This window comes from Rhinatrema bivittatum, chromosome 8 (assembly GCF_901001135.1).
Source record: "Rhinatrema bivittatum chromosome 8, aRhiBiv1.1, whole genome shotgun sequence".
Taxonomy (NCBI): domain Eukaryota; kingdom Metazoa; phylum Chordata; class Amphibia; order Gymnophiona; family Rhinatrematidae; genus Rhinatrema; species Rhinatrema bivittatum.
This window is the reverse complement of record NC_042622.1, coordinates 72,917,319-72,930,581: the sequence shown is the minus strand read 5'-3', so window position 1 is coordinate 72,930,581 and position 13,263 is coordinate 72,917,319. Positions and strand designations below refer to the sequence as shown.

The 13,263-nt window shown below is 41.8% G+C and overlaps 1 protein-coding gene across 1 annotated transcript in view; it reads left to right on the top strand.

Annotated features, from left to right (window-relative positions):
• LOC115097189 (fer-1-like protein 4) overlaps nt 1–13,263 on the top strand; it is a 359,866-nt gene that overhangs the window by 51,175 nt on the left and 295,428 nt on the right. The window contains exon 3 of the mRNA XM_029612774.1: nt 6,567–6,655. Coding sequence (XP_029468634.1) covers nt 6,567–6,655 — 89 coding nt within the window. The remainder of the gene's footprint in view (nt 1–6,566; nt 6,656–13,263) is intronic.

Below are 13,263 nucleotides of genomic sequence, written 5' to 3'. Positions count from 1 at the left end.
TGTTATAACTGGTTGCCCGGCTGGTGAGTAGAGTCATTTTACTCAGAACTGGCTTGTGAACAGAAGGTAGATGGTACTAAATCATTGTAGACTACCTGATTCTGGGTCACAGTTTCATATATAGCAGAACAGTTACCTTGTTGTAATCCATTGAAAGTCATCCCTTGAGCCAAATTTTTGTTTCCTGCTCCAACCCAGCCTCTTGCCAGAGGATGGTGGCTGGGGCCTGGCAGACAGTGAAGAATACTGCCAGGGGAATGCTTTGGTTGCAGTGTTTTTGCCTCTCCTGCCACAAAACAACCAGGCAACTGGAGATCTATGGCTGCTGGAGTTGTGATCCTGTGAAAAGGGGACATTGGGCATAATGGTTGGCCACAAAGCCCAAAAGAACCACATGGCTAGAGATCCATGGCAGCATGGCTGCTGGAGATGTGATCCTTTGGAAGGAGTATGTGGGACTTAATTGTCACCTCTCTGGCTCAAAAGAACCAGAGATCCAGGGCAGCATGGTTGCTGGAGACCATGAGCCTTTGGAAGGAGGAAAGGGGGGTATAATAGTCAGTGACTAGAGATGGTCTGAAATGGAGTTTAATATTTGCCCATCCAGCGTAGGTACCGAGAGAAGAAAGAGAGCATGGGGGAACATAAGCAAGATTTCATTAATTTGTAGCAGAAGCAAACTCTGGGAAACAAAAGAGTTTTGGTTGTTTTAAAATGACAGCACATCCCCAGTACACAGTTCAGGTCTATGAGCTTAGAAGCAATGGGATTCGGTGGTGCAGGCATTGCGATGTCTACCCTACATGATGGTGATACCCTTCTGAGACAGAGTTGCCAGATTCCTTCCTGAGTTTCCCCCTAGCATCCCCCATGCTATCTGCAACCATATCCTCTGACACCTCTCTAAAGATCCTTAATGACACAGAAGACAGAGGCTGTACACGTGCCATCATGTCGGCTTTCTGCTCTCCTTTAACCTCCTCCCCTGAAGTATAGTTGGTCTCCCACTTCTTCCCTTTGAACTAACAAGCAAGTCCCATCTTCCTGATTTACATGTATACCCCTTGGAAGCCAGCAGGAGGAAATAAGAGGAAAAGAGAACTGAGCATGCTCAGGTCAGTTGCTTCACACTGTTTAGTTTGCCCTCGACCTAACAAGGTAATGCTATTAGCTATAATAGCTAATGCGTTTTTTGTAATGTACATGATTATAGCCTCTTATTAAGAACATAAGAACATAAGAAATTGCCATGCTGGGTCAGACCAAGGGTCCATCAAGCCCATCATCCTGTTTCCAACAGTGGCCAATCCAGGCCACAAGAACCTGGCAAGTACCCAAACACCAAGAAGATCCCATGCTACTGATACAGTTAATGGCAGTGGCTATTCCCTAAGTAAACTTGATAAAAAGCAGTTAGTGGACTTCTCCTTCATGAACTTATCCAAACTTTTTTTGAACCCAGCTATACTAACTGCACTAACCACATCCTCAAGCAACAAATTCCAGAGCTTAATTGTGCATTGAGTGAAAAATAATTTTCTCCAATTAGTCTTAAATGTGCTACTTGCTAACTTCATGGAATGCCCCCTAGTCCTTCTATTAACCGAAGGTGTAAATAACTGATTCACATCTATTCGTTCAAGACCTCTCATTATCTTAAAGACCTCTATCATATCCCCCCTCAGCCGTCTCTTCTCCAAGCTGAACAGCCCTAACCTCTTTAGTCCTTCCTCATAGGGGAGCTGTTCCTTCCCCTTTATCATTTTGGTTGCCCTTCTCTGAACCTTCTCCATCGCAATTACCGTATTTTTCACTCCATAAGATGCACTTTTTTTCCCTATTACACTCTTTTGCATGACCATGCTGTTTTTTTGTTTTGTAAAAGTTGTATTGCATAGGCTCTGATATCCCAACTGTTTCAAGCTAACTTTATTCTTTAAATTTGCTGACATCCCGCTAAATTGTCAGGAGAAATTATATTACCAGTACTGTTGCCTAAATGCTCTCTAAACGCTAATTCTGTCACCAAATTCACTCTGCCACTGAACCCATGTCATCGAGACCTATTTATAACTTCTGTTTCCTCATTCAAACTAGCGCAGCTGAGGTATACCAGGAAAATTATCTTCATAGGTGAGGCTGAGGGAGGGAATCGACAAGAAAAATAACAAGCGGGCTGAGTCATTGGAATGTTCCTGAAGTCATTTACAGTAATTAAGTTTGGCTAGCCCTGAAACTGAAAAAAGAACAAAGAATGCTTGTGTCACTCTGCCCACCTCCGATAGATAAGGACAGATTTAAGTTTTGGGAAAGCAAAAAAATGTGCAAAAAGCCTGCAAGTTTGCTTGTGGAATTTTGAAAAATAAAACATCTTTTGCCCAAAAATCGATTATTCTGCTACTTCAGGAAGGGAAAAACATTACAGCAGAATTATTCAAGGACGACTTGGACATAAAACACTGCAAGACGTCTGTCCAAAAGTGCTAAATTTAAGAATCTGGCCCAAGTCCCACAGACTAGTGCTTCTCAGCCTTCTTTATTCCATGGCTCACTTTTAAGCCTGTTCATCAATGCACGTGGCGGCCCAGACTAAACTTTTACACGATTCTTCCCCTTCCCCCTTTCCACTGGCAGGAGGAGAGCAGTACTTCTTATCTGTGTGTGCCTGATATCTGATTACAGGGCCCCCCACAGTTAAACATCAAATTCAATCTGGCAGAGGCTGCACACCGGGCAAGAAGTGGGAAGGAGGGAGGGAGGGTAAAGTTACCAGATTTCTGGTAGATGAATCTGGGACACTCTGAGGTGCTAAGAGGGGGGCAGGGAGTCCAGTGGACTGTCCCCTTAGGAAATTGTGCTAATTTACTCTCAAAACATGCCTAAAAGCACAAAGGTCGATTTTAAAAGCGTTAACTCAAGCAAACATGCCCACATATGCGCATATGTGGGCTGCCCGCAAGCAACACGGATTTTAACAAGCCGAGAAGCACACGTATATATAAGGTGTGTGCAAGTCAAAAATAAGAGGGTGGAAAAAGGGGCAGGGCGTCGGCGGAGCATGGGTGTTCAGGGCAGGGCCAACAATTACGCGCCTAACTCCATAATTTTAAAACCTGAGACCGCGGCGCACGTCAGCTTGTTTTCCATGTAACTTTCCTGCGACTCCAGATGAGGAACAGGACAGGGTGAGGGGGCTGAGTAAATTGCGGGGGGTGTGCAGGATGAAGGACCAGAGAGGCCTTGAAGACCTCAATGTTAATTGAGCAAACTGGTGGGCTAATTGGGTTGTCCCTCACGCAATCATGTTTTAAATTCCGCCTACTTACACATGCAAGCGCAGGCAAAGTCCTAGGAAAGATACATGACGCATGTTTTCTCAGGCAATCTCTTGAGATTATGTGCATACTTATTAGTGGGAGGTGTTATTTTAAAACATATGCGCGCAAATGCGTGCATGATTTCAAACTGCAGCGAATCTCTGCTCATGTGCCTGTACATGTGTGTATGGGCACACGTGCACTCGTTTTAAAATTAGCCTGATATTCTCTTAAGTTCTGTTATCACAAAATATTTTATGGCTTAATAAATACAAACGTCTGTGCTGGTGGGTATGTCCTACGTACAAGAGAATTAATTATATACCAGAAACAGTCAAATTTAGCCAACAAAATTCAATTATTCCATGTGAGAGACATATCCAGGTCACAGACTTTGAACTGTGTCCCAGGATATTTCATACTGATGAGTTATTAATCTTTTCTATATAGCAATGTTTCCAATTTTGGTGTCTCTCTGGCTTTATTTTCTGGCTCAGTTTTTCTTTCTGTCATTCACTTGTCTTTATGGTTTTGTTTTTTTTGCTTTTCCTTCTCTCTCTGGTGTCTTCTTTTATTCTTCTCTGTCTCTTTACTTGAGTGGATATTTTACTACTTTTTCTTCCTTTAGTCTTTCTGCTCATTCCTCCTCTTCTTTCTCCTCCATTCCTCATTCCCTTTATCTTCTATTATCTCCCAGGATTCCACCACCCAAAAATCCAAGGTCTGCTCTCTCTCACACCCCCCCCCCCCAGCCCCAGCTCTCTCCTTTTCCATTCCTCTTTCTCTCTCTCCCCATTACTGGTCCTTTCTCCCTCTGTCTATCTAATACCTGATCTTCTCTCCCTCATACTGGGTCCCCCTCCCCCTCTCCCTATCCAGTGTTCTTTCTCTTTCTCTTTGCTTCCCCATCCCTGCATCTCTCTCTATATTCCAGTCCCCCTTTTCTCTTCCTATTCCTGTCACTTCTCCATCTCCCTTCCCACTACCTGTCCTCTCTCTCTTGAGTCCCTTTTCCTTTCCCTTTCCTTCTCCATCACCCTTGCCCAGGATCCTTTCTCCCGTATTCCTCTCCCTCAGTCCCTCAGTCCCTTGTTCTCAGTCTCTCTCTTTCCCTTTTCCTGCTTCTTTTTGGTCCCCACCTTCTCATACCTGATCCTCTCTCTCTCTCTCCTTCCCCTGATATGGCTCAGCTTGTCCTCCCAAACCTTCCCCACCTCTGACCAGTAGGAGCAGCGGTGCCTAAAATTGTGCAGTATCCTGTAGTTCCTCTCCCAAGCATTCACATCCCCTCCTCATCTCCCCCCAACATTCATCTCCTTTTGCACTGCACCCCCCCCCCCAAGCATTCATCCCTTCTCCTCTCATCTCCTTTCAGCATTCATCCCTCCACCCCCGTCCCTTCTCTTCCCACAAATCTTTGTCACCTGACTGGAGCTCTGGTGATTTCCGACTTTGCTGTCAGCTGAATCCCAAGTTCCTGCAGCACAGGTATCTGAGGCCCGGGGCAGCAATTCTCCCAGCAGAACAACAGAGCACAGCAGAGAAGAGCCCTGTAATCCAGACAGCAGGTGGGGATGGGGAGTAGGTGACTCTGGGAACAAAAAGAGCTTAGCAGAGAAGAGCTGTGAACTTGGGGCAGCAGGTAGGGGTAGGATTGGATAGATGGGAAGAGGCTGAGGCAATGATTCTCCAAGCAAATGGAACACAACAGAGAAGAGCCCTGTAATCCAGACAGCAGGTGGGGATGGGGAGTAGGTGGGGGAGTGACTCTGGGAACAAAAAGAGCTTAGCAGAGAAGAGCTGTGAACTTGGGGCAGCAGGTAGGGGTAGGATTGGATAGATGGGAAGAGGCTGAGGCAATGATTCTCCAAGCAAATGGAACACAAGAGAGAAGAGCCTGGCCACCCAGGCAGCAGGTGGGGAGGAGCTGAAGCAGGGAACAGATGCTCTTCTCTTCCATCCACTGCACTTGTGTGGGCTCCCAGCTCCTGACCCTCAATGCTGTCTGCTTGCCTTGGGGACAAAGGGGAGGAGTTGGATCAGCAAGCAAGAGACGTGGGGCACTGGCCAATAGAGTAAGAGCATGAACCCTGAGAGGAGGATCATGCTGAGGCTGACAGCCTTGTGGTGCAGGAGGAACTTTCCCAAGGTGCACCGGTTGAGAAGCACCTCCATAGACAACATTCCCTTCTATGCTTGTTTTTTTTATTGTGCTAGAACGGAAACTGGTCCTTTATTTATCACAAAGATGTTCTTATTGATGTTCATATTCAAAGCGTTTGGCTAACTTTTGGTGCTAGCCACATAAAACCTCCAACATTTTTAATTCTCTGCCCATTACAAAATTTACCAGGGCAATGAGAGCATTCCCAGTGCACAGTTTTACTTTGTCCAGGAAGCGCTGATATTCTGGATAAATGGCTGTCCTAAAGTTACCCAAACAACTTTGTCTAAGTAACTTTAGAGTGGCTATTCAGCCTGAATACCTGCCAGCTAAATATCCAGATAGAATTAACCTCAGTTGACCACTTACACATTAATGGGAAGGAGTAGCCTGGTGGTTAGAGCAGTGGGCTATGAACCAGAAGACCAGCGTTGAAGTCCCACTGTTGCTCCTTGGGCAACTCACTTTATCCTCCATTGGATTATAAGCCCTCTAGGGATAGGAAAATACCTACAGTACCTGAATGTAATCTACTTTGAAGTGCTGTGAAAAGTGGAATATAAAATTCTAGATTAAAAAAAAAAAATCTGATGATTGCCACCAGTTCTTGCCAGTCTCTTTCAGCTGAATAGACAAGAAAGGGAAATGTCTGAGGTTCATCCATAAAACTCTTAATTCTCTTTTGGTCAAAGATATAACATTAGTCCACTGTCTCTCTTCTAAAAATTCTCAATTCCAACACATTTCTCTCCTAAAAATGTCAAAGATAAAAACTGTCTGTTCTCACAGCCTACAAGAATATCTGCTCTTCAAGGGAAGTCTTGGCTCCTAACAGAAATTGTAGTATTACATACAATTCAGTTAACTATAATATATATGCCTCTTTAAAATCTTTCTCTCAAAGAAATTCATTTCCAGTTGAGTTTGAAAGCTATTTCATGTGAACTACACAATGCATTTCTGCCTCATTAAACTTGACACCTCAAATGTCTTTGACGTATTTGTCCCTGACTAAAGTATATCCTAGGTATTATTGTCTCACACTTACAGACGTGAACACATAATTGTTTTTGTTTGTTTTCTAGATCTTCCGTTGGCCTCACTATGGGAAACTAATAGTTGAAGAGATGTTGGTTATCAAAGTTTACAACTGCAGTAAAGTCTTCAGTAACAGGTAGATCTCTTATATTCTAACTCTGAAACAGTGCAGTTCTCAGTAATAACTCTGATACTGCACAGTCTACACTTATATGTTAATGCCTTACAAACTCGTATTCTAATGCTACTACAATACTAATGCAAATTGACAAACTAAATAATACCAAATCACTAGGACCTGATGGTATTCATCCTACAATTCTGAAAGAATTCAAATGCAAAATTGCAGATCTGATTCAGGTAATTTATAACCTGCAACAGCATTTAACTTTCAAAAAGGTACCTATGATAAAATGAGGAGAATGGTTATGAAAAGCTGAAAGGAGCAACTGCAAAGGATAAGAGTTTATATCAGACATGGATGTTATTTAAATATACCATCTTGGAAGCCCAGACCAGATGTATTCCATTCACTAGAAAAGGTGGATTACCAGCATGATTAAAAGGTAAAGTGAGAGAGGCTATAATAGGAAAAAGAACATCTTTCAAGAAATGGAAAAGGGATCCAAATGAAGAAAATAGGAAACAACATAAGCGCTGGCAAGTTAGATGCAAAGCATTGACGAGCAAGGCAAAGAGAGAATTCGAAAAGAAGCTTGCTGTGGAAAGAAAAACTTACAATAAAACCTTTTTTAGGTACATTCAAATTAGAAAGCCTGAGAAGGAGTTAGTTTGGGTAAAAGGGGCACTTAGGGATGACAAAAGCCATAGCAGAGAGACCAAATGAATTCTTTGCTTCAGTCTTCATTGAAGAAGATGTAAGAGAGATTCATATGCCAGAAATGATATTCAAATGATATTCAAACGATATTCAGCAGAACTAAACAAATCTCTGTGTATCTGGAAGATGTAATAGGGCAAATTGATAAACTAAAGAATAGCAAATTACCTGGCCCAGAAGGTATACATCCCCAGAGTGCTAAAAAAAACTTTAAAAAAATGAAACTGCAGGCCTGCTATTAGTAATTTGTAAACTATCATTAAAATTTGTTAACTGGAGGGTTGCCCATGTAATACCAGTTTTTGAAAAGGGATCAATGGGTGATCCAGGATCCAGTGAGCCTGATGTCTGTGCCAGCAAAATGGTAGAAACTATCATAAAGAACAAAATTGCTGAATATATAGATAGGCATAGTTTAATGGGCAAAGCTAACGTGTATTTAACTAAGGGAAGTATTTCCTCACCAATTTGCTACATTTTTTTGAGGGTGTAAATAAACATGTGGATAAAGGTGAGCCAATTGATATAGTATATTTGGATTTCCAGAAAGCATTTGACAAAGATCCTCATGAGAGACTTCTTAGGAAAGGGGGTAATGTATTATTGTGAAATGGGAAATGATTAAAAGATAGCAAACAGAGAATAGAGCTAAATGGTATATTTTCTCAATCGAGAGAGGTGAATAATGGAGAGCCCCAGGGATCTATTCTGGGACCACTGCTTTATAATATATTTATAAATAACCTGGAAATGGGAACAACAAGTGAGCTGATCAAATTTGCCAATGACACAAAATTATTCAGAATTGGAACTTACCCAAACCTATTTTAAACCCAGCTATACTAACTGCAATAACCACATCTACTGGCAAATTTTCTCCAATTTGTTTTAAATGAGCTACTTGCTCACTTCATGAAGTGCCCCCCTAGTCCTTGTATTATCCAAAAGAATAAATAACTGATTCACATTTACCCGTTCAAGTCCTTTCATGAGTTTGTAGACCTTTATCATATCCCCCCTCAGCTGTCTCTTCTCCAAGTTGAACAGCCTTAACCTCTTTAGCCTTTCCTGATAGGGGAGCCGTTCCATTCCCTTTATCATTTTGGTTGCCCTTCTCTGCACTTTCTCCAGTGCAGCTATATCCTTTTTGAGATGCGGTGGCCAGAATTGCATACAGTCTTCAAGGTGCGGTCTTGCCATTGAGCGATACAGAGGCATTATGACATCCTCCGTTTTATTTGCCATTCCCTCCCTAACAATTCCTAACATTCTGTTTTCTTTTTTGATCGCCCCAGCACACTGGGCCGACGATTTCAATGTACTATCCACTTTGACACCTAGATCTCTTTCCTGGGTAGTAATTCCTAATATAGAACCTAACATTGTGTAACTACAGCAAGGGTTATTTTTCCCTATATGCATCACTTTGCACTTGTCCACATTAAATTTCATATGCCATTTGGAAACTCAATCTTCCAGACTCGCAAGGTCCTCCTGCAATTCATCACAATCCGCTTGAGATTTAACTACGCTGCATAATTTTGTGTCATCCACAAATTTGATCACCTCACTCGTCATACCCCTTTCCAGATCATTTATAAATATATTAAAAAGCAGCGATCCAAGTACAGATCCCTGAGGCACTCCACTGTTTACCTTTTTTCCACTGTGAAAACCGACCATTTAATCCTACTCTCTGTTTCCTGTCTTTTAACCAACTTGCATTCCACAAAAGGTCATTGCCTACTATCCCATGGCTTTTTAGTTTTCTTAGAAGCCTCTCATGTGGAACTTTGTTAAATGCCTTCTGAAAATCCAAATATACCACATCTACCAGTTCACCTTCGCCCACATGTTTATTCACCCTTTCAAAAAAAGTACGAGATTTGTGAGGCAGGAATTCCCTTGGGTAAATCCATGTTGGCTGTATCTCATCAAACCATGTCTCTCTAAATGTTTTGTGATTTTATTCTTTATAACAGTTTCCATGATTTTTCCCAGCATTGAAGTCAAGTTCTCCGGTCTATAGTTTCCCGGATCACCCCTGGATCCCTTTTTAAATATAGGGGCTACATTGGCCATCTTCCAACCTTCAGGTACAATGGATGATTTTAATGATAAGTTACATATTAATTGAAATTGGTCTGAAATTTCATTTTTTAGTTCTAAGAGAACCGGATGGAATACACCCTGGGGTGTATTCCATCCGGTCCAGGTGATTTACTACTCTTCCAGGTTCATCGTGATTTGGTTTAGTGGATCTGAATCATCATGCATGAAAACCTTCTCTAGAACGGGTATCTCTCTAACATCCTCTTCAGTAAACACCGAAGCAAAGAAATCGTTTAATCTTTCACAATGGCCTTATCTTCTCTAAGTGCCTCTTTAACCCCTTGATCATCCAACAGTCCAACCGACTCCCTTGCAGGCTTTCTGCTTTGGATATATTTTTAAAAGTTTTTATTGTGAGTTTTGCCTCTATGACCAACTTATTTTCAAATTCTCTCTTAGCCTGTTTTATCAATGTCTTGCATTTAACTTGCCAATGCTTATGCTTTATCTTATTTTCTTCTGACGGATCCTTCTTCCAGTTTTTGAATGAAGATCTTTTGGCTACAATAGCCTCTTTGACCTCACCTTTTAACCATGCCAGTAATCATTTTGCCTTCCTTCCACCTTTCTTAATGTGTGGAATACATCTGAACTGTGCTTCTAGGATGGTATTTTTTTTAATAATATCCATGTCTGTTGCACACTTTTTACCTTTGTAGATGCACCTTTCAGTTTTTTCTAACTATTTTCATCATTTTGTCAAAATTTCCCTTTTGAAAGTTTAGTGCTAGAGACATGGATTTTACTTACTGACCCCCTTTCTATCATTAATTCAAATTTGATCATGTTAAGATCCCTATTGCCAAGCGGCCCCACCATCATTACCTCTCTCACCATATCCTGGCCTCCACTGAGAATTAGATCTAAAAATTGCTCCCTCACTTGTCAGTTCCTGAACCAAATGCTCCATAAAACTGTCATTTATTTACCCAGACAATATTGGGGTAATCGAAATCTCCCACTGGTTAGTTTTCCTAATTTCTCTTAGCATTTCACTGTCTGTCTTATCATTTTGGCCATGTAGACAGTAGTATATTCCTATCACTGTTTTCCCATACTGTTTTTTCCCATACTGTTTTCAAAGATCGACTATTGTAATGCTCTATTACTTGGTCTGCCCGCTTCGTCCACCAAACCTCTTCAGATGCTGCAAAACGCAGCGGCCAGGATCCTTACAAACACTCGTCGCAAGGACCATATCACACCAATACTAAAAATTCTACACTGGCTGCCCATCCAATATAGAATACTTTTCAAGGCTCTCACCATCATCCACAAATCAGTCTACCAGCAATCCACTCTCCAACTCACCTTCCCACTTGAATTACATACTTCCGCAAGACCGATCAGAACCGCCTACAAAGGTTCGCTCAAGGCCCCCCCCAACAAATCTTCGGTCCACAACACTATTCACAAGCGAGCTCTTTCAACAGCAGGTCCACTACATTGGAATTCACTTCCACAAGACTTACGCCAAGAACAATGCCATTCAACTTTCAGAAAGAAATTGAAAACCTGGCTTTTCGCAGAAGCCTACCGCTGAAGGATCTCCTCAACCATCACTGACTCTCACTCCCCCACCCCTCCCCAATCCCTTCCCCCCACCCAACCTCACCCTTTCCTTCTCCCTCTGGACATACCAGGCTAATAACTGCCTAGGATAAACCTATGTTTTTGTATCTTACAGTTTTTTGTTGATTTATATATTTTTCTCTCTCTAATTGTTTCTTAGTTTAAACTCTGTACTGTCTTCCATTGCCCAGGTTTTATGCTCCCTGTTTAATGTAACTTTACTTTCTACCTTGATGTTAATTGGTTTCCCCTCAGTTACATTGTAAACCGGTACGATAAGACCTAGTCTTGAGCATCGGTATAGGAAAAGAAATTAAATAAATAAATAAATAAATAAATAAATAAATCACTACACTCTTCCCCAACACACAAGGGATTTCTTCCCATCAAGATAAGCAGTATGGAATCCATCTACTCTTTAAGATCCTGCCAGGTACTTGTGACCTGGATTGACCACTATTGGAAATGGGACTGGGCTTGATGGACCTTTGATCTAACCTAGTATGGCAAGTCTTATGTTCTTATTATTAATATGTGCTTCTCTACCTCAGAATTGGAGGGTAGCCAATGTAACATCAACAGAGGAACTTAATGTTAAAAACAGAATTATTGGGCAGATGGATAAACTAGCTTAATTCATAAGAGCCAGCATGTATTTAGAAAAGGAAAGGCCTACTTTACTAATTTTAGAATTCTTTGAAAGTGTAAATAAGCATGTGCATTAGGGCAAGCTAGTTGCTATACTACTACTACTACTATTAAGCATTTCTATAGTGCTACGAGATATATTTAGCACTGTACAGACACACATAAGAAAAATCCCTGCTCTATGCAGCTTACAGTCTTGTGTGCCCAACATATAGGGCACACAAGAGGTTTCAGGAATTTAATTGTTATAGAAAACAGTTCAGCTAGTTTTAGGATTTTAGAATTTAAATATAGCCTCAAAAAGGTGGATTGTTAAGTGGGGGCTTAACACATCAAGAAGGCTGTTCCAAGCGTTTGATTCAATAATGTGAAAGCATGAAGCCAGGAATTAGTGATGGACAAATGGCTATGGCTAACAGCAACGTGCCTGATTAACTGATATGATGGGCCTCCCAAATGGAGCCCTACAGCATTGAGGAGTTCCCTGTAAAGGATTCTGAGTGGGGGAGTTAAAATCGGCACGAAGGCGCACATGTACACGTGCTCATTAGCCTGTGCCCAAGGATGTGGTCATTTTGTAACATAAACGTGTATATGTGTGCGTGTATGAAATAGCCTGGACGCATGTACATGTATGCTCGGTTTTAAATGGACACGTGCATGTGCACGCAAATCCCGAATCTATCGCATGAATAGGGTAATTTTACAAAGGACGTGTGCCGATGCCATTTGCCATTTTCCCAGTTCGTTCCCAATTTTCCCAGTTAAAGGATAGGACTTCCAAACCCCCCCTAGGTTAATAGCCTCCTTTCCCCCCTGTTAGCCCCAACTCTTAAAACCCACTGACTTTCCTAAATTTTTTTGTTTTAAAACATACATGACACCCATAGCAGAGGTAAAGTTATGTGGCAGAGAATCCCAGTATGTGCCAGTGCGCGTAAGTATTTATGCGCTCATCTCTTGGCCAGGACCCGACACACCCATGGCCCTGCCCAGACCATGTCCCCGCCCTGCCCCCGTTTGTAAACTTTTTATTTGTGTATGCAGCGGGAAATATGTGCATACTTGGGCAGGTTTTAAGATTTTCTCAGGGCGCCCCGGCCTGATTGAGCATGGATCTCCAGCATATGCTGGGCTTTGAAAATTCACCTATTCATCTCTACCTAGGGTTTGTAATGTTATGACAATAGTTTGAGTAATGTGGTTAAAAAAACATTGATGGGACAATTCTAAGGAACAGCCAACAGATGGTGTTATGTATGGTAGCAGATGGCATTATATATGTATTGAAGTTCAGGAATCTGGGGACCTGTGTTGTTTTGGGAGGATAATATGATGACTCAAATGATCTTATGTTGGATTGGTATTCTGGAAATTGTTTGAAGCACATGTTAGAGTGGTATTTTTTGGAGGAATTTCTTGGAATAAGGGAGAAGTGGATGGGGGGAAAGGTATTCTGTATCATTTGAAAGAAATAGGTTGTAATACCAGTGCTGGGCCACAAGTTGTTTATTGAAGTTGATGCTGTTCTAGCTTGCTGGGGAAGCCTGTAAACCCCTAGTGACCTTTTC